At 32.2% G+C, this 25,028-nt stretch overlaps 2 protein-coding genes across 3 annotated transcripts; one reads left to right on the top strand and one right to left on the bottom strand.

Annotated features, from left to right (window-relative positions):
- Nucleotides 1-145: 145 nt before the first annotated feature.
- Nucleotides 146-5,511, bottom strand: LOC120083673. 2 transcript variants are annotated; one of them, XM_039039524.1, is made up of 4 exons: nucleotides 5,331-5,511; nucleotides 4,040-4,197; nucleotides 3,146-3,946; nucleotides 146-2,603 (listed from the first exon to the last, which is right to left on the bottom strand). In XM_039039524.1, exons 3-4 carry the CDS (start codon nucleotides 3,944-3,946, stop codon nucleotides 864-866), a joined length of 2,541 nt encoding a protein of 846 aa, XP_038895452.1. In that variant the 5' UTR covers nucleotides 4,040-4,197; nucleotides 5,331-5,511; the 3' UTR covers nucleotides 146-863. The 2 variants fall into 2 exon arrangements, with proteins under 2 accessions (XP_038895452.1, XP_038895443.1); XM_039039515.1 differs by lacking the exon at nucleotides 4,040-4,197.
- Nucleotides 5,512-16,211: 10,700 nt separating this feature from the next.
- LOC120090953 (omega-hydroxypalmitate O-feruloyl transferase-like) lies at nucleotides 16,212-24,311 on the top strand. Its single transcript, XM_039048682.1, has 2 exons — nucleotides 16,212-16,873; nucleotides 23,254-24,311. The coding sequence occupies exons 1-2, from the start codon at nucleotides 16,436-16,438 to the stop codon at nucleotides 24,187-24,189; spliced, it is 1,374 nt and encodes a 457-aa protein (XP_038904610.1). The 5' UTR covers nucleotides 16,212-16,435; the 3' UTR covers nucleotides 24,190-24,311.
- The last annotated feature ends 717 nt before the right edge of the window (nucleotides 24,312-25,028 follow it).

Raw genomic sequence — 25,028 nt, 5'->3', positions numbered from 1 at the left:
AATAGTTCCTACCATAAGAATTATTTATGAGAAGTTTATCAAACCATATTGACCTAAATTCTAGTTATAAACCATATAAACTATATTCTAAACATTCTTCCAACTATAGGGACTAAATTTACAATTTAACCACAACCAATCCGAATGAAGCAAAATCCAACGGTTTAACACATTAGTACTTTCGTCTAAGTTAATCCACATATATGTTTGTTTCTTTGTCTAATCTTTTGTTTTTCAAAGACAAATAAATACACTAATATTACCCATCTGGAATCTGTATGCAATGAAAATGAACAAGAAACGGCAACCTTCTGCTATTGACTCTAGTCTGATGTAAGACATTAGAGACCTTCAAGTTGACCCGATTCAATAAAATCGATCAGCGACCTTTTTCTGTATTTACATTCGCCATAGACGAGGCCGATGGAGCATAGCACAAGGCTCAGCTATCTTTATGAGGATGGGAAGATGAAGTTATAACTCATGTGACAAGTTTTACCATTACCACTGGACACTGTGCAGGTGCAAAACACAAGGAGAGTCCAAGATCCGAGCGACCAAAGAGAAACATCGACCAATATTCGAACTCTGCAGCAAAAAATGATTTAAGAGACGCAACTAATTCAAGTTCACAAGGTAAAGGGGCTTATTTTCTGAATTTCCACAGAGAACTGCTACAGTTATAAAGTGAAGCACACAGCTTGAATGTGGAGGATGAGAAGATGACGGCCATCGGGCATCAATAGATTAGTTTTGCATGGACAGTGTACGATTACAAAGTAGCATCGGTTCTCGTATGAAAGTAAACATTCCGGCACCTTTAGCAGTTAACAAAACAAAGTCATGGAGACTTCTATGTCAAATTAAACTTCCAGCTTATGGAACATGTTACCATTGTCATTGCAAACATTACTTTCCATGTCCTCTAGTAGTTTGAAATCCACAATGCCATTCCCAAACTTATCTGTTTGTCTAACCTTTGCATGAGCGTGCTGAGAAGTTCTCAACATACAATTCTCCTCTAGAAAGACATCCTTACTCTTCCTCTTATGCTTTACATCCAATAGCCCTAAAGCATGAGCTTCCAGAGCTCTAGTTGTCGGAGGTCGGGTTCGATTACTTTGTCTTCGTGAAATCATGGTGGAGTCACGATCTGAGATATCGAGGCTTTCAGAACATCTGTTTGGTCTATTTTTCTGTCCTTTGATTTCTGTGGTGGAGCTTCCATGGCTTTCGGAATCTTGAGGAATAGGCAAATTAAGGTCAATCAAAGTATGAGGTACATGTCTACTTTGTGGAACTTCAACAACATTAGGAACATGAACACAACTAGTAATTGTACTGCTCCTGGATGAAGAAGACCAGGGAAAATTCTCCTTGGACGAATCAACTTGAAGGAGAATATTGTGGTTTAAATCATAATGATCAGATGAACTGTGCTCCTCTTTTAGCTCAGGATCTGTGAAGATTTTGATTAGATTGCAGCTTACTTGTTTACTGCAAGTGTTTAATTCCCAACTTGGTTTAGTATAAGCAGTGAAGTCAATTTCAGATTTGGGTTTTCCCTGGCTCATTTGGCGCAGAACAGCCTCTCTTTGCTGTGTTTTGTCCAATAAAGATTGCTTATTGTCCTGAACTTTCGTGCTTATATTAATAGAATGTAGGCCATCATTTGGAGACTCTTTATTTGAAGAACTACCTACACAAGCTTCCTCATCAATATGAACTTTTTTATCCAAGCTGATTCTTGTACCTTTGGAACTGTCACTTACTTCCTTATCAAAGTGCATAGTATTTTCAGAATGAGTATCATCCATTGAAATCTCTGAAGAAATTTGTTCATCATCATCAGAATGACTTTTGGAAATATACGTATTTGTTATCTCAACTGGCAAACTTCGTAGTTCACGGACCTTGAATGTGTTTCCATCAGCCAAACTTGTATCAACAACCATAAATTTCATCGTTTCCATATTATGAACGGGAGTTCGTGGCTTAAGATAGCAATAACGTTGCTGACTAGGAAAATCTTCCTGGTCCTGTTTTGTTTTGCTGATCGACTCGCTCTCTTCCTTGTCACTGCAGTGTTTTTCTACAACAATGTCAAGTTCAAGAAGCCCAGGGTCTGAAGCAACCTTACTCAGGACATCACTGACCGAATCAAAGTAATGTTCTCCCTTAACTTGTTTTCTTCTGCAATACTTTTTCACACCAGGGATCAGGAATACCAAAGCATGCTTTAAGCCGACAGTACTACCATAATTGTTAGCCTGCTCAGAATGCCACCCTTTCGCTAACAAACGAGGCCAAACAGCTTCCCAAAAGAGATCACTTGATCGGGCTTTGCTCAACCTGAAATCTCCAGTCAGAAATTTGACAATTTCGACAGGTGTAAGTGCCGAACATGCTTTACCAACTGGTATTTCTGGCCGAGCAGGATGAGCATGATTAGACTTAATTGGATCCATGGCGGTGCTGGTAAGATCTTGTTTTCCTTTACCAATTCCAACAGCCTCTACAAGGGCATTCAACCCAACTGTAGCTTTCAAAGAGAATACATATTCCTCCAGCAGTACTTTACCCTCAATAAATCCCGTACAAACCTGTCAGTGCATCAAAACTTGAGATCTAGGGAAACAAAATACAACAGCTATTGGTAATATAGGAACCAAGTAAAAAAATGCAAGATAGAAAACTAAGATAGAGTCATTCGCTGACTGGACATTTTTCTTGAACCAAAAGTCATAATGTTAAAGAAAGTCTATTAGCACCACATACTTCACAATAGTGAATAAGTTACTGAGGCCAAGAGAATATAAATTCCTGGTGAATTTGAAAAAGAAACAAAAATAAATACAGTGTCGTTTTTCAATAGGAAGAATGGATCAAGTGTTTTAATTAGTAAAATACATGAAAATGTAATGTGTCTATCCATTCTTTTGTGCTGAAAAATAAGAGTGTTAGTTCTGCACTCCTGAAAATGTGGGCTGCAGAGCTACGACTGACTCTAAATAAGTATGTAGAAAAGCATATGGTAGTTTCACTGCGGGTATTCTATAATTTTCCTATTCTTTTACATCGATGAGGTGGAAAATGTGGGGATCAGTTGTTATACAATCCAGCATGAAATAAGAATTAAACTCACCTCCATTAGGATATTTTGCTTTTCCTCCGATAACAAGGCAAGCAAGCGAGATGACAACTCCTGTTGCCTCCAGCCAGTAAATAACTTCTGTCCACATACACATCTCTTGCCTCTTGCTTTACGACATGCCGTCCATCTGCGGTATTTCTCGGATCCATAAAATTTCCCATAGTAGAATGAAAGAACATCACCCATCTTTTTAGTTCCAACAAATTTTTTCACCTGAATGAGGTTCTTCCCAAAAATGTATAATCCAAGGAGAAGACTGGCCATTTCTATGTCAGTCCAGGAATTGTTCAAGGAATCAGGAGCCAACCATTGGCCATTGTCAACATTGCTTTCACTCATTTTCATCTTCATTTCTTGTTGTAACTGAAAATTTGTTGCATGTTTCAAATCCTTATTTGTCATGGCATCAAAGGAATTAACCTCTCGAGCTTCTGACACTTCCTGCATCTCAGTCACAGCCGGATGTTCACTTTGGTTTGATACCAGAATAATGTTATCATTGCCATTGTGTTGCTTCTGTTTCAGAATCTCAACGTTGTCAATACATGCTTCTGGTGCAGGAAACCCGACATAAATATGAGGCAAATCACCAGCTTCACTTTTCAAAAGCCCAAAATCATCTGATTTGACTTCAAGAGGGGGGATTATTGCCTGGTATTCATCCCCAATTCGAGGAAGAGACTCAGGTTCTCTAAAGTCATCCCATGTACTAGAAATTTCTGGAGAAACAGACTGCTCAGGTGGCATATCTCCAATGCAAGTACCTTGGTTTTTTATTTGAACTACATCCATCTGCAAAAGCCATTCACAATATGAAAACCCCTTGAGCATATCTTTTTATCTGTAACTAATTCCATAATTATCATATCAAGAAGAAGCATTAACCTTGCAAGATTTTATCAAGTACGAAAGGGTTAATCTTCAATCATGCATTTGCACTAGAATTTCGGGAATCCTTTCCAGAAACATGAAAAGTTTGATTTTCCAAATAACCATATTATACAATTATAAGGAAAAACTAAAAATAAAAACGTCCATTTTTCCTGAAACATAGCAGAAAACCCAATTAAAATTTGCATGTTAATACCAGAGGATAAAGACCTCGATGTAATGAGTAAAGATTCTGATGGTACATGTACATTTACTATCTTCTTGAATTTTGACAAATATAATGAACAGTCTAGATTTATTACCCATGAAGCCAAGAAACTGCTGAGCTATATTACGTACAGCAAGTGAATAATTCACTCTTGTCTGGCCTTTAAGAGAGGACAGAGAGAGAGTATCCACACAGACATAAAACGTTCATTAGCAACCAATTAGATCCGGCTCCAACTAATTAGCTAAAGAAAAAAAGATATCCAATAAACAAATTCCAAATGCAAAACCCAATGCAAAAGAAAAAGCAGATCGAATTCTCGAGTTACTATTTCAGAAGAACATAGAAAATATCTTGTCAACATCAACCATTACAAATCATATTCAATCAAACTAATCAAAGAAGACATTACAAAGATCCATACATACATTTTTTCCCTAAGAAAAAGAAAAAAAGAAAAATCCCTTACAAGTAAAGGAAGAGATAAGCAATAGTGCTTCAAACTCAATTCACCGCAATCATATCCAGATCCATATTTTGAATCCAAAAGAACAATTGAAACAACCAAACGTCCCCACATTAACAGACTTAAAAAGTAACTCCACTCTAAACTTCAATATCAAAAAATCCACTAATCATAAATACAAGCAGCAAACAAACAATCCCGTTAGAACAAGAGAAAAATACTCGATGCAAACAAACAAACAAACAAACAACTTCAAGAAATTACGTTCTGCAATGTGATCTCAGAAAATTAAAGTTAATCTACTAAAGAAAACGCCTCAAAAGCTCTGGATAACACTAAAACAAAAAAAAAAATCGAACAAAATTCAAAAACCCGGCGTGAAGCTATTTCTCTTCTTTTAAGAAGCGAAACCATATTGTATATCTATGAACTCAAAAAACAAACAGGTTTCCTCTAGTTTCTTCAATCCATGAACAAAATCGATATACGATAGAAAATAATAAACATGAAAAGGAAAAAAAAAATTACTCGTAAATCATCTACCAGTAGTGAATACAGTATAAAACGGAAATACTCGTAAATTTATACTCGTAAAGAAGAACAGTTGTTACCTGGTTTAAGACAAAGCTATGCTTTCATGGCGAGAATACAGAATTGAAAAAGCCGAAGCAAAAATGGGGAACGATATATATGAAGAAGAAGAAGAAGAAGAAGAAGAAGAAGAAGAAGAAGAAATGAAAAATAGAAATGAAAAAGAAAAATAAATAAATAAAGCGAACTCGTTTCTGTGCTTTAGAAAGAGAGGGGTTATTATATAGAGAGAGGGAGGGGAAGGTCCGTTTCGATGGACGGGGATGAGTAGTTTCCACGCGCAGTGGTTGGCGCGTGGACTGACGGCGCTGGGACGGCGAGTCCTGTGGCACGTGGGATTCACGATCGGTGGATTGCGTACGGGTAGGTCCACTTGAGATAATGTGGATAACAAATTGGATTTTGCCACGTGGTTGGGAGCGTGTGTTACGGCGGAATTTGAAGCTGTTGCGGGGATTTTGCTTTTTGGGTTATATATAACATGTGGCGGGCGGCGGAGGGGTGTTGGTGCACTCGCGGAATGGCGCGTGGTTTTTATTTTGGATTTTTATTTTTTAGAAAAAAAAATTGGCTTGAAACGACCCATTGGGGTTTCTTTCTTTATTTATTGAACTTAAAAGTGAAAACTATATAGTTCTGAATATTATTAAATCCATATTTTGTAAATGTTTTTTTTTTTTTTTATTTTTTGGGGGGGGGGGATGGGTGCGGAGAGTCAAATTGCTTGGAATGTTGAAATGAATTCTAGTATCTACATGTTTGGTTTCTCAACTTACTTATTGCGATAAAATATATATTGCATTTAGGTAATATCGGTATTTGGTAACATATTTTTCACCACTTTTATCACTTTTATTTTCGACTTGGTTGATTTTTGTTTATTTTAGTTTCTCTATTTTAAAATTATACATTTTGATTTACTTACTTTTAAAAAGTAACTATATAAGGTCCCTTCATCTTTATTTTTATCTAACCAGTCAAGAACAAGTACAATACATATGAAATCTAGTAGTTCTAATTATTTTTTTAAATAATTTTTTTTAGTATATAATAAATAAATATTATACAGTTTTATTTTAGTTACCATCAACTTTTAAATGTTAGATAATATATAATTTTATTTTGATGTTCTCAGATTATTGTCTTTTCTTAAGAAACAAAAAAAAAATCTTATATCTAATACGAAAGAGAAAATTTATTGTAGTAATTAAATTGTTAAATTAATATGTTAATATTCCAAGATTATAATATATATGATGCAATAATTATTGCTCTAATATATTATATATCTACTGTGAAATCACACGAAAAAATGCATTGTTTCGTTGTATTGATTACTAATTTCAGTAAATAGGTTCACGAATACCATCAATATCTACTAGAGGAGCAGCAATGAAGGCAATAATAAATACAGAAGTTACAGTCAATAAGGTAGGGATCATCAAAACACCAAACCATCCAATGTAAAGACAGTTTTCAGTGCTGGTTATCCCGTTACAGAAACGACCCCATAGGCTTTCGCTTTCGCGTCTCTCTAAAATTGCAGTCATGGTAAAATCTTAGTTTATTTAATCATTAATCATCCGAGACTCCCAAGCACATGAATTCTCTATAAATAGAAAATGAAGGGCTTGTTATTCAACAGTATAACATGACTTATATACCCATGTCAACCAATATCAACATCCATAAATATAAACATATATCTATGGTTTTATTAAATCTTCTGGTTGTTTTTTTTTTTTTTTAATTTGGATCTCATAATTATTTTTTAAGGAATGTAAATGCAAGTATTTATTTTGTTTTTCTTCTACATGTGCATCTCACATGTATATTAGAATAATCAATGCACTAATTTGATGTGTGTAACCACCTTCACCCTGAACAATTGTATCCAATTGGTATCTATTGTATCTTATCTAGAAGAGTTATGTCCCGTCGACATTAATTGTACTTATTCGACCTAAGACTTTATTTTTTGAATATATAAATTTAGTTTGTAAACTAAAAATTGGAAAAGTCACTTCCACTATCTTTTAAATAGAGACTTGTACTCAAAAAGTCAAACCACTTGACAAAGGAAAAATATGAAAATTTATTAAAAATGTAAGGGCAAAAGGGTATGTAAAGATTCTCCCTACATGACCCCTTTTAATATAGTAGAGATTTTATCGATCAAATTTTTAATGTGATATTTCATTCACTAAAATTCTTAAAATGTAGTCATAAATTGAATCATACTGTTTTCATCGTGTATAGAATTTATGTTAAATTTGACAAATATTGATTAAAATAAATACTTTTTAAAGCATAAAAAACAAAATGAAAGTTTTGAAAATACAAGAACCAAAATAATCATTTTGATAGTACAATAACCAAAATGGACCAAATAAAAAAGGTTGATCTCTAAACTTTGTAACAATTTGTGGAAATTACAGGCTGGTTTTTATTATATGATGACTAAGTCTTGGTGATTTATAAACACATTTTGTTTTTATCAATTTAAATATGTTTGAAAATTCTCATTAAATCAAAAAAGTGATTTATTGTAAATGTTAGAGTATGTGAATTAAGTTGTTATATTTTAATTAATCATATAATTACCAATTGAAAGTTTCTGAATTAAATCATCACAAAATAAAATTTTAAAGACTAAGATGTAATTTTTAGGAAAATCTATGGACTCAATTTTATCCTTTAACCTAAAATGTATTATGAGTTGGACCTTGAAAGAACAACTTTTAACCAATAAATTTTGTAATCTTCATAATAAGGATGATATATTACATTGAAAAATAATATTCAAAGAGAAAATTGTCTCTTTCTTTCATCCCTAGATGTATCAAACCCCACAAAAAAAAAAAAAAAAAAAAAAAAAAAAAATCATAATTATAACACCAGATGAATAAAACATGGTCAAATTTGTATAACTTGTCTCAACTGCCATAAAGCATAACCAATTTAAGTCAAGTTGTATTTTTAGGAGGTCATATGATAATTATGTGATGTTTAAGTCAACATACCATCATTTAAATACGAAGTTTCTTTTAAAAAATTTCTTTTCTTTATATTATATTTTAAAAAATTGTAATATTATCTTTGACGTTTCATATGAGCTTTGAAACTATCTTTAAAGTATAAATTTTATTAAAAATGTTAGATAAAATTGAAATTTACACCGATGCAATATTGACCTAGAACACGAATTGGAACTTGAACATTGTCACGCTATTACAAGTCAATGCCATACTCACAACGACCTAATTACAAGAGTGAAGTTCTACCAACTCAGCTATACCTCTTAACTAAGTGGGCCTATACAAAGAGTTGTATATTTCTTCTATTCTTTTATTCTTTTAAATAGTTTGAATCGTTAAAGCAAGACTAAAGTTAATAGTGCAACATAGGTATTTTAAACAATATATGAAATTTATGGACACATTTTATAATTTAATATGTATATTATATGTATGTATATGTGTGTACATATATATGTGCCAACTATAGAAAGGATATATAATGAACAAAAGCTATAAAGGAAAATGAAATTATCATTTAATATATAGTAAGTGCCAAGAGAAAAATAATTGGACAGAGATATTTATACCTATTTTAGAGCTATCTATAAATTTATAATATATGCTATTCTTGAAAATGGTGATGATTTGGGAGGTTGTCAGTGTAATAAAGTTTATTTATTAAACAAAACTTTAAGTCTTTAACGACCCATGTTAATATTTTACAATTTAAAATTCACTTGCTTTTGATTTTTTTTCCTTCAAAAATTAAAAAAGTGTTATTAAATTTGTGTTAACATGTTGGCATTTTCACCGAAAATGGTGGATGTTGATCTAAAAAGTTTTTTTCCAATTTTAAAATAACCTCATTTTTATAAATCTACTTTTTTTTTTTTTTTACATATTTTACATTTTTTCAACCTAGTCTTTAAGTGGAGGGACCCACACGTAAAAAATACCATTTTGTCTCTAGTTAAATGGTCATTCAATTGTCTTGAATATGAAATCACCAAACATACCTAACTCATATAACTTAAATTAGAAACTTCAATTTTCAGTTTCACATTTTGTTTTCAAAATAAACATGCTTTACGTGAATATCCCAACATCAGAGAAATAATAATTTTCAGAAGGGTCCCAAGTTCAAATAAACAATTTCTTTCATTTTTTAGAGTTCCAAAAGAGACAAGTATATTGAAAAGTAGTCTTTTGTTTTTGTTTTTTTATATTGAAAAGTAGTTGTTTGTCTCGTAAAGTTGAGTTCATAAGTACGTATTTTGTCTCGTGAAGTAACTTCACGAGGCAAATGACATAAATGAACTCGACTTTACGAGACAAAAGACTAATTTTTGTCTCTCATAAAGTTGAGTTCATTTCTGTCATTTGTCTCGCGAAGTTGCTTCACGAGATAATCTATTCATCTTCACGAGACGTCTTGTGAAGTTACTTCATAAGACAAACTTATAGCTTTACGAGATAAAGGATAAACTATCTTGTTTGTCTCGTATTATTGTAAATTTGTCTTGTAAAGTTATTTCACGAGATAAAAGACTCATTTATGAACTCAACTTTACGAGACAAACACCTACTTTTTAACATAAAATAATAATAATAATAATTTTTTTTAAAAAAAAAAAAAAAAAAAACTACTTTTTCAACGTTCCTGTTTTGAAACTCAAAAAAATGAAATGAATTGTTTATCTGAATTTGAGACCCTCTGAAAAATGATCATTCTTCTGAAGTTGGGACCCTCACATAAAACATTTATATATTGAAAACAAAATGTGAAACTGAATATCGAAATTTCTAATTTAAGATAGGTAAGTTGGGTAATTTTATATTCAAGACAATTGAATGACCATTTATTGAGTGGCAAAATGTTATTTTCACCTGGTGGGTCCCTTCACTTAAAGACTTAAAAGATGGAAAATATGTTAAAAAAAAAATACTACAAGAAAAACACCCATTTTCCGACGCTTGAAATCGTTGAAAAATGGTAAGAAAAAATGCATTGGGATATCCACTCCCGACGATAAACTAGTTGTTGGGAGTTTGATCGAGATATACCCATTGGGAGAGCATCTTCTGATGCGGAAACATACAATAACTCCCGACGATTCATATACTGTGTCAGTTAGAACTCCCGACAAAAAAAAAAAATCAAATTAATTTGTTTTTCTTAATTTGATTTGAATAACCTAAAATGTATAACATGGTTAAACAAATAAAAAAATATTGTTGAGTTCATCTCTATCTCTTGTCTCGTGAAGTAACTTCATGAGACAAACTTCACGAAACGTTAGATTGTAATGTGAAACTGAAGACAAACTTTTGTCTCATGAAGTAACTTCAAGAGACGTCTCGTGAAGTTTGTCTTGTAAAGTTACTTCACGAGACAAAATACAGAAATGAACTCAACTTCATTTCTGTCTCTTGTCTCGTGAAATAACTTTACAAGACAAACATATAACTTTACAAGATAAACGACTTACTTACGAACTCAATTTACGAGACAAACAACTACTTTTCAATATATATACATATAAGACTACTTTTCAACATACAACATTAATCAACAATTCCCCAAAAAGATACTAATCTTAACCCACCCTACATAATATTCAAACTTCAGTATTAAATTCCGCAAACACACACAAAAACTCCACAAAACACATATTAAGTACATGTTGGTGCAAATGATATTGAATATAATAGTGGAAGCAAATGACTTCATAATGTAAACTGTCCTTTGAGATAAGCTTTTTAAGCTATGAAAGAATAAAAAGTAATGTACTTGGGCACGTGATAAGGTAAATTTAATTCTTTGGGAGGCTATATATATTAAAAAACAAAAAAAAAAAAACATCTTAAGAAATTCAAACTCCAATTTCAACACAAAAGGAAAGACAGAGATCATCAACTTGTCTTTTGAAATTCGAGAGAAATGACGTCATTGGTTGTGATCTGATGTTTCGAAGAAGTCTCGCATAAAATAGAACGCAACATAGGGTTTTAACCATTCATTTAAGCAATTCACATAGGAATGAGAACAGTATCATAAAGTGTTGCCAGAATATACTAATAAACTATGACTCTCATTGGAAGTTAGATATCCACATAATATTTATCAGTATCAATATATTAATTATTATAGAAGGACGTATCAAAACTATGCAAAGCTTCAATGAAGCAAACTTGAAACTTCATTTTCATATTTCTGAAAGGAACTATAATTCAATATTGAATCATTCTCTTGAGCAAAAAATTTATGTGCAAGTGTAAGCTTAGCAGCCATAGTAGCCTCATTAAAAATAAACAGTTTTAAACAAAGCAACAAAACCATGAAAAAAATTAAAAAAAAAAAAAAGGAATGAAAAAAGAAAAAAGAAAAAAGGAGAAGAAACCTACAAAACAGACAACGGACGAAGGGAGGCAGACGATGGCTAAACGAACATTCAGCAGCCTCAATTTGCAGTTTTTCACGCATATGATATGTTGGGGTTTGAAGAAGAATAAGAAGAAAGACAGATTTGGAATTTGCTCAATTTGTGGGTTTTATTACTTAACTTCCCTAACGGGCAATGGTACCTATCGGGAGTTCCCACACAACTCCCGACGATTTATTGAACTCGTCGGGAGTTTGGCCAAACTTGACAAACTCTCATGTCCAACTCTCGACAAATTGTTTTACTCGTCGGGAGTTCTTTTATATCTCCCGACGATCATGGGAGGTGTCGGGAGATCTTTCGTAGAGAATGGTCTTTTATTCCCATCTCTCGACACCTGCTTTTTGTCTATCGGGAGTTCTTACCAACTCTGATGTCGTACTTATGGTGTCCAGAGTTATTGAGCACTCCCGACGCCACCCTTACGTAGTTGGGAGAGGGATATCTCTCCCGATGATTTATCTCTCGATTACCAGGAGAGTCCATTTTTCTTGTAGCGAAGTAGATTTTTAAAACGGGGTTACTTTTAAATTGGAAAAAAATTGGGTCCAAGTCGACATTTTTCCCATATTCACCCATATTTTCATAATTCATGAGCTTTACATAAGAAGTGAAAACGACATTTTTAATATATCATAAGAAGTCAGTAAATTAAAAACAAAAAAAGTAAAAAAAAAAAAAATCATTCATATAAACGACAAATCTATTAAATTATTTTAAAAGCGACAAAATATTTATCTATTAAATTTAAGGAAAATTCTTATAAATAAAAAAAACAAAAGAAATATTTCTACTTTATAGCAAAAAGTTCTGAACTTTTTGCTATAAAGTATAAATATTTTTTTTAAATATTTTTAAATATATATTTTTTTAAAGACTCCATATTTTTATGTGGGTTGCTTATAGATTGGTATAATATATATATATATTATATATATATATATATATATATAAAATAGGAAAAAATCGCTACACAAATTTGTATATAGTACCCTCTCCGTATTACCACTTGCTTTATATCATCTTAAATCATCGGTTGATTAAAAAATTACGAGAAAAAATAAATTAAATTATCTATCAAAAATTGAAATTGTCATTTTTGAATAATATATTATTTTTATTTTTCAAATCAATTTAGAACAAAAATTTGTGTTCAATTATTAACCTGGCTAATAGACATGACGCTTCCTAGTTTCAACAAATCCAACGAGCCAACCCCTTTTTTGGGGTGAAAATAAAAATCAATATTTATTGTGGTGTGTTTTTCTTTTTCTTTTCCTTTTTCCTTTTGTTTTACTTTTTAATTATTAGAAGATACTCGCTTTAAAAAATATTATTCAACTTTCAAAAGTTTTATTCCTTAACTCTGTAAAGATAACTTTGATATCGTTCATTTTAAACATATTTTTTCATGGCATTTCTTTTATTTTCATCTAAAAAATTTAAGATTATTGTCTTTACTTATATAAACAAGGTAAGACTTTGTTGTATTCCCAATAAAAATACATATAAAGACTTGCTCTAGTCCAAAATTAGATCAAAACATTTCAACTTAAGTAATCATTTCTATTTGTCAAAATGAGTACAATTCAACTCACGTAATATATGTACTGTAAACCTTGAAGTTAGAGCTTTTGAGATTATTTATTTATTTTTGAGAAAAGAATATCTTTCTCCACAATCTAAATGATTATATAAGAAAAATCAGACATTCAAACACTCCGTAATGATAATATTAAACTTTTTTTTTCAAGAATCGTTTTAAGATCATTTATATATCAACGAAGTTTCCATTAAAATAATTTTCAAAAACTTGTTTGAGAAAATAGAATTCCAAAGAGAATGTGTTGGGTTATATTTGAGATTAGTTTTGGAGAGAGATAAAAGTAAAGGGAGAAAAATGAGCATTATAAAGAAAAAGAAAAGTTGGCTTTTAAAACATATTTAGAAACTCTTTTTTGGGTGGATTTCAGAATTTACTATAAGTTTGAAAACATTTAAAAGAAAGAAAAGAAAAAGAAAGCACAATTGCTTCCTCAAACAACTCCTATTTTGAAAATATAAAATTAAAAAAATAAAAATAAAATAAAATTAAGGACTAAAATTCAAATAAAAGTAAATGTGAAATTACACCGTGGGATATATGAGAAAACAAACCTATATTAAAACCTCATTTGTTAATCATTTTATTTTTTAAAATTAAGCATGTGGACACTAATTTCACCTTTAAAATTCTTGATTTGTTATGTAATTTTCACCGATTATTTAACAAGATCAAACTAAATTTTAAGAACTACAAAATGTAAGTTGTTTAAGTTACCAAATGGAACTAAATAATTTTACGAAACGAGTCTAAATAAATACAAATCTAAACTTCGAGAACTAAATTTATAATTTAACTCAACAACCTTACCTTTGGCACGTGAGCTTGCGTGTCTAAATTACAATTTTGCCATCAACTCAACCAACAAAATTTTTATATTTTTTGAAAATCCTCGTCTTAAACTATAAAATACTTTTCTAAGTCTCAATTCCAAAAATCCAATAAAAAAAAAAAAAAGGCACAACTTCATTTTTAAACTAATGTAACGATTCAAATACAATCCCATTTAAATTAATATATACAAATTCACAATTTTCATGTGATTTTTTTAAAAAGAATGTCTAAAATAATTTTTTATTATTATTAACAATATATAAGATGGAAAGTCGAATTTCTAATCCGAAATCGATAGTATAAATTCATATTAGTTGAATTATACTCGTTTTTACGTAAAAAAAAATTAAAATAGTTAGCTTAGAAAAAATTCATCTCAAGAAAAAAAAAACATTTAATACCCCTAATTTTTGAGTTGTCTGGATTAAATCTCTAAACTAATAATTGAATTAATTTAAACTCGTTCAATTGGTATTGTGTGAACATTATAATTTAAGTTCATTAAACTCTTGAATTTTGCAAATCAATCAATTTATATCCTTTATTACGAGTTCATTTGAAAATAATCAACGATTTGTTGGCTTCATAAATAGAAACCTAGACAATAGACAATCGTAGTAAATACATGAATAGTGTTCAAAGTAAATTCTGTCTAAGAGTTTGAATTGGTTCATTTATGAAAATTTAAGAATTAAATTGATAGGATTAGTAGTTTTACACAAAATTTTCTCGATAGAATATAATGAAGAGTGTAAATTGATACAATTACAAAATTACAAAATTTAAATTGATATAATTATTAAGCACTGAAATTTAAGGGTATAAATTGTTTTTTTTTTTTTTTCCAAAAGAAAAACGTATTTATTCAACATTTTTAGCGTTGAATGATAATTATGAAAGAAAAACAACTCGCCGACAAATAACAGTAATAAAATAATCGAAGAAAAAATAAATTTTTTCTAAATTCAACCCCGAGTCGCACGAAAAGGCTCAAAGCAATTCGTCCGAGTAATAGGATTGGTGGGCTTGGAGGTGTGATCCGTAGGCCCAGACAAATTTGGGCCTGCTAAGCATGCGGTTAAATGGGCCACAGTCCAGAACCAAAAGCAGAGAGTAAGAGATAAATAAATAAAATATCAAATTACAAAATTATCATTTTTAACTTTCAATTTCTTTTTTAATAAGTTCAACTTTAACTTGCGTCGGTATTAAATCTTCAATTGTGTACTAATAAATCCTTACCATTTTCCATATTTTTTAAAATCTATGACATTTGGCCTATAGAATTAAATTTTGTTTTATTTTGTTTCTAAAAAAGTTGTTTCGAAATTTTATTTATGTCTAGTAAGTCTATAAATTTTTAAAAATATCAATGTCAAGTCTATTTGTCACAAAAGTCGTGTCTATGACTATTTGATCCTTTAGTTGAAATGATGACTTTATTTGTTTAAGGATGACGAATTGAATTTTAAAACCAAATAAGGGATAGATATCACTAAGATGGACACATTTATATAGTCATTTGTATATTACATATATCTCGAGATAAATGATTCCAATTTTCATACCATACTTGTACTTATTTTTTTTCCAAAGTAGATATCTAGATGGCATTAAAAAACCGTTAAGCTCATGTCAAATAATAAAATATCACGTCACTGTTATCTAAATACAAATTTGAGTCGATTCCCGTACTATAAAGTTTGTTTAATTTTAGTATTTATATTTTCATTTGTCTAATTTTAATCCGTATACTTTTAATAAATCTTAAATTTAATCCATTTTTTTTTTTTTAAGATATTAACATTTTTATTATAAATTTTGAAAATACATTAGCATATTTTGTTTTATTGAATGAAAATTATCATTATAATTTAGCTAATTTTGGTAAAAAAAAAATTAAATTATTATATTAAAGATTTATTAAAAATATACGTAATAAATTAAATAAAATAATTGAAAGTATACGAACTAAGACTTTTTTTAATTGGAACCATCTGTTTGGATTGAAGACGGAAATCACAAAGTTACGTCCTCTCCCGTCTCCGACGAGAAACGAACATGTTCTTTTACGCCTGCGCTAAAATATCGACTGCAATGGAAATCTCATGCCCTACATTTCTCCTCCCCCAAACAAATCGCAATTTCGCTTTTAAAATTCCTCAATCCGCCATGGATTTCACCTCTCCAAATCTCTCTCCCTCTCAATCAGCCTCAAAACCGCCATGGCCGTCGCTCCTTTCTCCATAACCGACAAAGACCTACTCAAAGACGAGCCTCTGAAACTCCTCTCTCCGAACAATCCGTCGCCGGAGGAGACGATCTTCCTGTCGAACATCGATCTGGCGGTGGCCTTCACCGTCGAAACCGTCTACTTCTTCGAGGACGGTCCGGCGGCGGAGATCTCGAGGATCGTGAAGAGGGCGTTGGCGATTCTTTTGGTTCCGTACTATTTCTTGGCCGGTCGACTTCAGGTGAACCGGGAGAGCGGGCGGTTGGAGCTGGCTTGTAACAATGCCGGCGTTCTGTTTGTGAATGCGAAATCGAAGGTGAGGATGAAGGATCTTGGGGATTTGTCGCTTCCGAACCCGAGTTTTTGTCACTTTGTTCATCGGCCAGGTCTCCATAGAAGCATCCATGAAAGACCACTATTTACCGTTCAGGTGTGTGATGAGAAACTGTTGAAACCTAATTTTGAAATTTTTGCTTTGTTAATTTGGTTAACTTATTATTTGGTATTGAAAATAAACGAGTCTTCACTCAAAAAAAACTTACTCCACTTTGGCTTAAATTCTATTTGAGTTTCAAAGTTCCAACGTTAAAAAAATGAAAATTTCCATCTTTAAAAAATATGTCAAACTATTTATATAAATAAAAACAACGACATTGTAAACACGGAAAGTCTATTAGTGTTACCAAATAATTAAAACTAGTGATAGAGTGTTTATCTGTAATTAAAACTAAGGGAGTGTTTGGTGCGTTAAAAGTAGAAAGTTGAGTTAAGTTGGTAATTATTATCTCTTAAATTATCTGAAGAGTTAAATTGTCTGTGTTTGTTTGCAGAGTTGAGTTGATAATTATTGTCTGTATTTGTTGTGCATAGTCGAGTTGAGTTGGGAATTTTATGCAGTTAAATTATTTTAGTTCTATTTTTTTCAGTTTGTTTTTTATTTCATTCTTTTATTTTTTAGTTTTATGCTTTGCTATTGTTGATTAATTTTCAAATATACACGCATTTTTTCAAATCATTTATGACATAAACTGGACAATCTCAATTTGTAGAACACAATAGATTATTTTTCATATATTCTTTTAAAAAAACTGTAATAATTCTAATTCTTTTCAATTGGTAAAAAATACCAACAAAATACTGCTCAATTAATTGGTATATTGTATATTGTATGTATATATATTGAATGTATGTATATATATTGAAGGTAATTGTCCCAATTACTAATTGGTATATTGTATGTATATATATTGAATATTACTAACTTAACTTTATTATTTCACATATCATACAGTTTATTTTTATATAATATAGATAATATATTTGGAATTGAAATTGTACATAGGATAATTACCTTTCATTTGATTATGATGGTGAGAATGTGATGTAGGACAGTACCATTTTTCATAAGATCACAAAAATAATATGAACCGACCGAACATGTGGCCGTTTAAAAAAATCACAAAATATATGTTCTTTTCGATACTTATAATATCCGTGTCATAGTACAAATACAAAAATTACATGTCATAACGTATGCAAAAGTTATCATTCTTTTCGACATGACAGTCTATAGAAAGAAATAAAAATAGAATCCAAATGTTTGACGATAAAAAAAAATCATATATGGATCCAAATGGCAAAGATGAGGGAAGAGAGAAAGAAATAAAAATATATTGATTTTTATAGTTAGTTTTGAGTGAATAAAAAATGGAGTTTTGAGTGGGTAAAAAAGGTTTTAATAACCATAGGTTTTCTTTATGGGCTTAACAAACATGAATACCCACCCAACCCAACAACTCATATCCATTTATCAAACACCTCTTAATAGAGATGTAAAATAATTAAATTTTACTATTTTATTAAATGATTTTTCTTATTTTTTATTTTTAAAAATTAAAAAAAAATAAAGTGTTATACTTAGCTTGAAAAGTTGAAAAAATAAAAAAGAAACAAAAATTATATTGAAGAATGAAAAAGGAAAATGAACTTAATGAAACAGATAGAAAAAAGAAAGTATTTTGATGTAAATAGGTATTTTCACTTGCTTAAACAAAAAATACATTTTCTAGAGTTAATTTTTTATTTTGGCCTTCTGTACAATTTTCCCTTTCATTTGTTCATTTATTTTTTTAAAAAAAATTAAGCCTATAACATTATTTCAATGAATCATTTCTTGTTTTTTCTATTACATTTTATCAATATTTTAAAAAATTAAGTCAATTTTAAAAATTTTAAAAATCTGTTTTGTTTTAAAATTTTAACTAAGAATATAACTTGTACTAAAAACAATAATAGGATTTTTAAACGAAAAATATAGAGAGGGTGTTTGGTCCCCCAAGTTGGGTGGGTAAAAAGACCTATCCATCGATTGGTCATCAATTATTAAAGAGGTTTATTACCTCGTTATTCGCATTGACTCACATTTTTTCACTTCGTTATTCGCATCAATTTTCTTAATTACTCTCCTCTTATAATAATTATCAAATCAACTCAACTCAATTCTGCACGCCAAACGCTTTTAAAATGAATTGATTTACCGAATGTGATCTTTTCTTTTATGTTAGGTTGTCCATACTTTTAAATATATGACCAATTTTGTCTCTAGATGTTCATAATATCTATTTATTTCTAACTCTTAAAAGAATAACTATTTTGGTCTTTAGTAATTTTCTTTTTTAAAAAAGTAAAAAACTATTTTATCTTTCTTATATTATCTTTTAGAACAAAAGTTGCTTACTCGATACTATAGGCTCATGTTAGCACATTAATATGTACCCTAAATTATGTTATTAAGTTTTGGTAAAACTCAAAAGAGAGGTAGGGACTTTTTAAAAAATAAAAATAAAATTTATTTTAGTTTTTGAATTAAAATATACTTCTTAAGAGTGCAAAACCTAACAAACCTAAAATTTCAAAGATGATAAAGGACATGTTGAAATAGATGATCAGAAGAGAATAGTTTTGGAAGTTTAGGGTCTAAAATCAAATTTATACTCGTAATTTAATAGTTCATACTACACTTATTTCATTAATATTTAAATATGTATGACATAATAAAAATAAGTTTTTTTAACCCGTTTGATATCCATTTCGTTTTTTGTTTTTAAAATTAAGCCTATGGAGACTATTTTCACCCCAAAATTTATTTGTTTGTTATCTACTCTTTACCATTGGTTTAAAAACCAAGTTAAATTTTGAGAACTAAAAAAATAGCTTTAAAAAAATTGTTTTCATTTTTGTAAGTTTGCTAAGAATTCAACCATTATATCTAAGAAAGATGCGTAAAAAAATGTAGATAAAATAGGCTTAATTTTAAAAAAAAAACAAAAAACAAAAAACGAAATTATTACCAAACGGGGCCTTAAAAGTTTTTTTTTTTTTTTTTTTCAAAAATTCGATCTGATTTTTTAAAACCAAAAGTAGATGATAAAGGAATAAATTTGGAGGTGGAAGTAGTGTTTATAGGCTTTGGCATCGTTTGATAACCATTTCGTTTCTTGTTTTTTTATTTTTGAATATTAAGTTTATTTCTTACGGTGATTTGCATATTTCTTAAGTACAATAGTTGAATTATTAGCCAAATTTTTCTTTTTTAAAAAAAAAAAAAAAAATCAACGTTTTAAAAGTTATTTTTTTTTATAGTTTTTAAAATTTGGCTTGGAACAAATTTGGGTGGAATTGGTGTCTATAGGCTTAAATTTAAAAAATCAAATGGTTACCAAAAGTTATCTTAATTTTCAAAAACAAAAACCCAAAAATTAAATAGTTACCAAACAGAGTTAAAACACCCTGGGCCAGCACCATAGAGAGATTCCCAAACTCAAACACACCACCACCATCCTCCTAAATACCTACAGGACTTAGATCCAGTGGAATAAGAGCCGAAGCAAGCGGGTGAATACTCTCATCACCCAGAACAACAGACTGATTAGTCCCACCAAAATGCTTATTAACCATAGGATCCAGACAACTAACACCTCACCCAATTTTAGCAATCGGAGAACCACTCATAGACCGTCCACGATTCTGACGAGTAACCATAATGAAATCATCAGCATTCAAGCCACCACTCTCAACAACACCATGTTGCATACCCACTCCCTCACTATAAGGCATAGCCACTTCCCTCACACCACTACCAGTTCCCTCCTTGACCCCTAATGCATCAAGCACAAAAACATTAGTAGGCTTAACTGTCCCACAACCTCCCTCACTATGCCCAAATGGACCATAGACTAAACACTTACGAGGCTTCCACTCGTACGACATAGGCAACAAACTCCTATCCTCTCATCATGACCATAACCGAAGAAGGTAGCAAGGACCTCCCATCCACTTCCACACACACGAACATAAGTTAAACATCTCCTCTCTCTAGTAACTCCATCCAGATTAATGGGCTTACCCACAACACTAGCTACCACTGCCATACCTTTATCAGTCCATAACTCTAGTGGGACACGAGCTAATTGAATCCAAACCGGAACAGAATCAAAGATAAAAGTTTTAGGGACGATACCTGGGAACCATTTTCGTAGCAAAATTGATTTACCTCCAAGAGGCCAGGGGCCATTCTCCAAAACCCAATCACAAGAGTCATCACGAAGGAACCGAAAAATAATCAATCCATTGTCAAGAAGAGTAATAGTAGGCATCTCCACACAATCCCAAATACTTTAAATAAGTCGAAAAATCATCGAATTGACCACACCTAAATCACCATCAATAATGGGAGGAGTAAACTCAAGATTCGATGAAGCTTGTGATCCAAACAACCCTTTCCACGGCATCCCATTGCCGAACCCAGACCGCTTAGCGAACCTACTCTCCTTCACTAAACTGGACGAATCCAACCCACCACACTTCACACGAGCACCTTCCCCTTTTTCCCGAGTAACAAGCCGGACAACATCCGAACCAGGCCCAGCATACACACCTTCCCTCTGTTCTCGAGTAACGGGTCGGATAGCATACGAAACCGGCCTAAAACCCACACCTTCCCCCTTTTCCCGCATGTCCACCACTTCATCCAAAACAGACCCATTCACCACAGCCTCCAAAACTCTGTCCATATCCCGCACCTGCCGATTTGACCCAACCCTCTCACATGGCCCAATCAACTTCGTAGGCCCACTCCCTACAGCCCCCCACTTAGGCCTTCTAGCAACACTTGGGCCCTACTTAGCGTCGGCCCAACAAACTGGCCATTCAACCCATTTTTACCGAGCCCATCCACTTTGGTTCGCTCATCCAATCCTCGATCCAAACCAAGCACCCGGTTCACTCCTCCCTCCGGTTCTAGGTCAACACCAGCAACCAACTTCAACCCTTCGTCCGCCGCCACCGAAACTCCCCTGCCCATGGTCTTCGGCATGCCCCGAACAACACCATCATACGGTTATATGATACGGATACGAGCAAATACAGATACAGTTATACGATAAGGATACGATCGGATACAGATACAGTTATACGATAAGGATTCGATCGGATATGGCGATTTGTCAATTTTTAAAAAACTAAGATACAAATACATCTAAGGATACACCATTTTTTATGTATTTTTAAAAAACGAGATACTGATACGTTGAAGATACATTTTCTTTTTCTTAAAAAAACCTATGATATAAATTAATTTAGCATACAAGTTAATAATAATAGCATTAAATATAATACATACACTGAAATACAATACAAAAAAACAACATCCAATGTTGAAGTACAATAGTTAATCAAATGTAATAGAAAAGTGACTCTGTATTATATAGAAGAAAAAAATTAGATGAAGAAATATGAAGATAAACGAAGAACTTCTTCATTGAATTGTTGAAAATATTCAAATGATATATATTTTGGTGGACTTTGTGGGGACTCAAATGTGAAGATGAAGATTATATGATTTTAGGATCTGGTTTTTTATTTATTTATTTTCTTTTAGTTTTGGACTCGAGTAGTGAGCTCTTTAAATAGGTTATCTAGTTTTAGATTGGGAAAGATTAAATGAGTTGCTTGTCTTTTTTTCTTTAAAAAATGTATGCGTAGAAATAGATACGTCAAATTGCGTGTCAGATACGTATTTGGGAAGTATCGGTATCCGATACGGATTCTTTGTCTCATATGAAGTATTTGTACTTCATAGAATGTGAGTTTGGCAAGTTGGGTGATTTCATATTCAAAGCAATTGAATGACCATTTATCGAGTGACAAAATGGTATTTTCACCTGGTGTGTCCATTCACTTAAAGATTTAAAGATGGAAAATAGCTTTAAAAAAGCACTACAAGAAAACACCCATTTCCCGACATTTGATATTGTTGGGAAATGGTAAAAAACGCGTTGAGAGATCCATTTCCGATGACAAACTAGTCATGATATACCTTCCAGGAGAGCATCTCCCGACGCGAAAACATACTCTAACTCCCGACACTTCACATACTGCGTCGGTAGTTTAAAACTCCCAACAATTTTTGTCAGGAGATGGCCATTAAAAAATCGAATTACTTTTTTTAAAAAAAAAAAAAAAAAAAAAAACTGATATGAATAACCTGAAATGTATAACATTATTAAACAAATAAAAAATATTGTTGAGTTTATTTATGTTTTTTGTCTCGTAAAGTAACTTCACGAAACATTAGGTTGTAATGTGAAACTGAAGACAAACTTTATCTCATGAACATCTCCTGAATCTTTGTCTCGTGAAGTACATAATATTGTTTATTAGACTTTGATGACATGTAAAATTTACTTGGTGAATGTTGAGGTGGCCAACACTTTATCCTCTCCTTTGTCCTTGTTGTTTGTACTTGAACAGGTTACGGAGTTTGAATGCGGCGGATATGCAATAGGAATGGTGACAAACCACGGCATTTTGGACGGCAAATCCGCGGCGGAGATGTTCCAAAACCTAGCCTCAATCTGCTGTGGCGGCGGTCTCAAAACCCAATCCATTTTTAACGACAGAACAATTTTCAAAGCCCGAAAGCCTCCTCTCATTACACACCCCCACCAAGAATACACCCCTTTTTCCCCAACTCAAAAACAACTCCCCTCCGCCTTCACCGCCCTCACCAAGCCTTCCCCCACCCCATCGCCACACATCTCCGCCTCCAACCGCCGCCACACCCTCATCCCCTTCACCCCCTCCACCATCGCCACTCTCAAGCGCGCCGCCGCTCCCACCCCCTGCTCCACCTTCGAGGCCATTTTGTCCCAGCTCTGGCGTGCCAGGACTCACGCGGTCTACCCGGACCGGCCGGGCGAAATCTCCATGGTTTTATTCGCGGTTGATATCCGATCCAAAATCCGCCCGGTTCTCCCAGATGGGTTCGTCGGAAACGCCGTGGTGACTGGGTTTGCGGCAGCGCGTGTGGCGGAGGTGGTGGAACGGCCGTTTTCGTTTTGTGTGGAGAAGGTGAAGGAAGGGATTGAGAGGGTGTCGACGGAGGAGTATGTGAGGTCGGCGATTGATTGGCTGGAGGTTTATAGAGGGATTCCGGCGACTTGTAATGGGAATAGTTTTTATGTTTCGGCTTGGTGGAAGTTACCGTTTAAGGACTTGGATTTTGGGTATGGAAAGCCGGTACACGGCGGTCCGGTGGCTAATGGGAATGATGAGTTTGTGTTGTTGCTTTCTCCGGCCAACGGCGGAGAGAGTGGCGGAGGGAGGAGTAGAAGTAGTGTTAATGTTTGGATTAGTTTGGAGAAGGAGAAGATGAAGAAATTCATGCGTTATATATTTGCAATTTGATCTAATTGCTAATGCTAACTACTCGATGAATCCTATCCAAGAAAAAAAGAGTATAGTTTTTAAATTATAAGTTTTGAATGTGATGAATAAAATTTGATGAGTGTTGCAATTTTTCACTTTTTTTTTTTTTCTCGCAAAACATAATATATGAGACAGAGATTTTCACTCTCATGTGCTCCTAAATTTTTAAAAGTATTTGAATGTTGCACAAATCTCATATTTCCATGTTTAATCACTCACGTAAAATAAAAAATGTGACATAATCTCATTGAGTGCTATTCGAACTACACAAAAGATGTTGCATCTAAGTTTTTTATCAAAAGGATTTTCATGTGTATCGAATGAACAATATAACATAGCTGATAAATTATTAGGATTCGGACAAAATTGAGATTTTTCTTTCTTAAACTAAAACCTTTAGGCATATTCGAAGTCATAGATAATTTTAATTAAAAAAGTTATGTAGGTCAAGTTGGTGAGTAGGCAAGCCTCAATGTTTAAGTTTTTGTGTTTTATCTACCATGTATCAAGCCCACGATTTAGAATCTAAGAAAATTTACAGAAGATTACTCAATATAAGATTGCTCAAAGTTAATCACGTTTAATTTATTTCAATTTTTTAAGCTTTTCCCGATCATTATACTCACATAACATTGGGATCCTTCTAATTCGAATGTGTTATCAGTTCATTCACATCTCCTTCCTAAACTCGGGTCACTATATTTATCTATGATCAACTTTTTTTTTTAGGGGGTCAAATTAAAAAATTTAAAACTCTTCCATGTTAGGGGTAAAATTGCATTATTTTGCTTTCTTTCTTTTTTTTTTTCTAAAGAAAA

The sequence above is a fragment of the Benincasa hispida genome, chromosome 1, assembly GCF_009727055.1.
Source record: "Benincasa hispida cultivar B227 chromosome 1, ASM972705v1, whole genome shotgun sequence".
Taxonomy (NCBI): Eukaryota; Viridiplantae; Streptophyta; class Magnoliopsida; order Cucurbitales; family Cucurbitaceae; genus Benincasa; species Benincasa hispida.
This window is presented reverse-complemented; position numbering and strand designations above follow the sequence as displayed.

Excerpts from the sequence above, each read along its gene's own strand:
- LOC120083673 (XM_039039524.1), bottom strand. The coding sequence starts at position 3,946 with ATGGATGTAGTTCAAATAAAAAACCAAGGTACTTGCATTGGAGATATG. Across the intron at positions 2,604-3,145 it reads AGCAAAATATCCTAATGGAG|GTTTGTACGGGATTTATTGA; the intron begins GTGAGTTTAATT and ends ATGCACTGACAG.
- LOC120090953 (XM_039048682.1), top strand. The coding sequence starts at position 16,436 with ATGGCCGTCGCTCCTTTCTCCATAACCGACAAAGACCTACTCAAAGAC. Across the intron at positions 16,874-23,253 it reads GACCACTATTTACCGTTCAG|GTTACGGAGTTTGAATGCGG; the intron begins GTGTGTGATGAG and ends GTACTTGAACAG.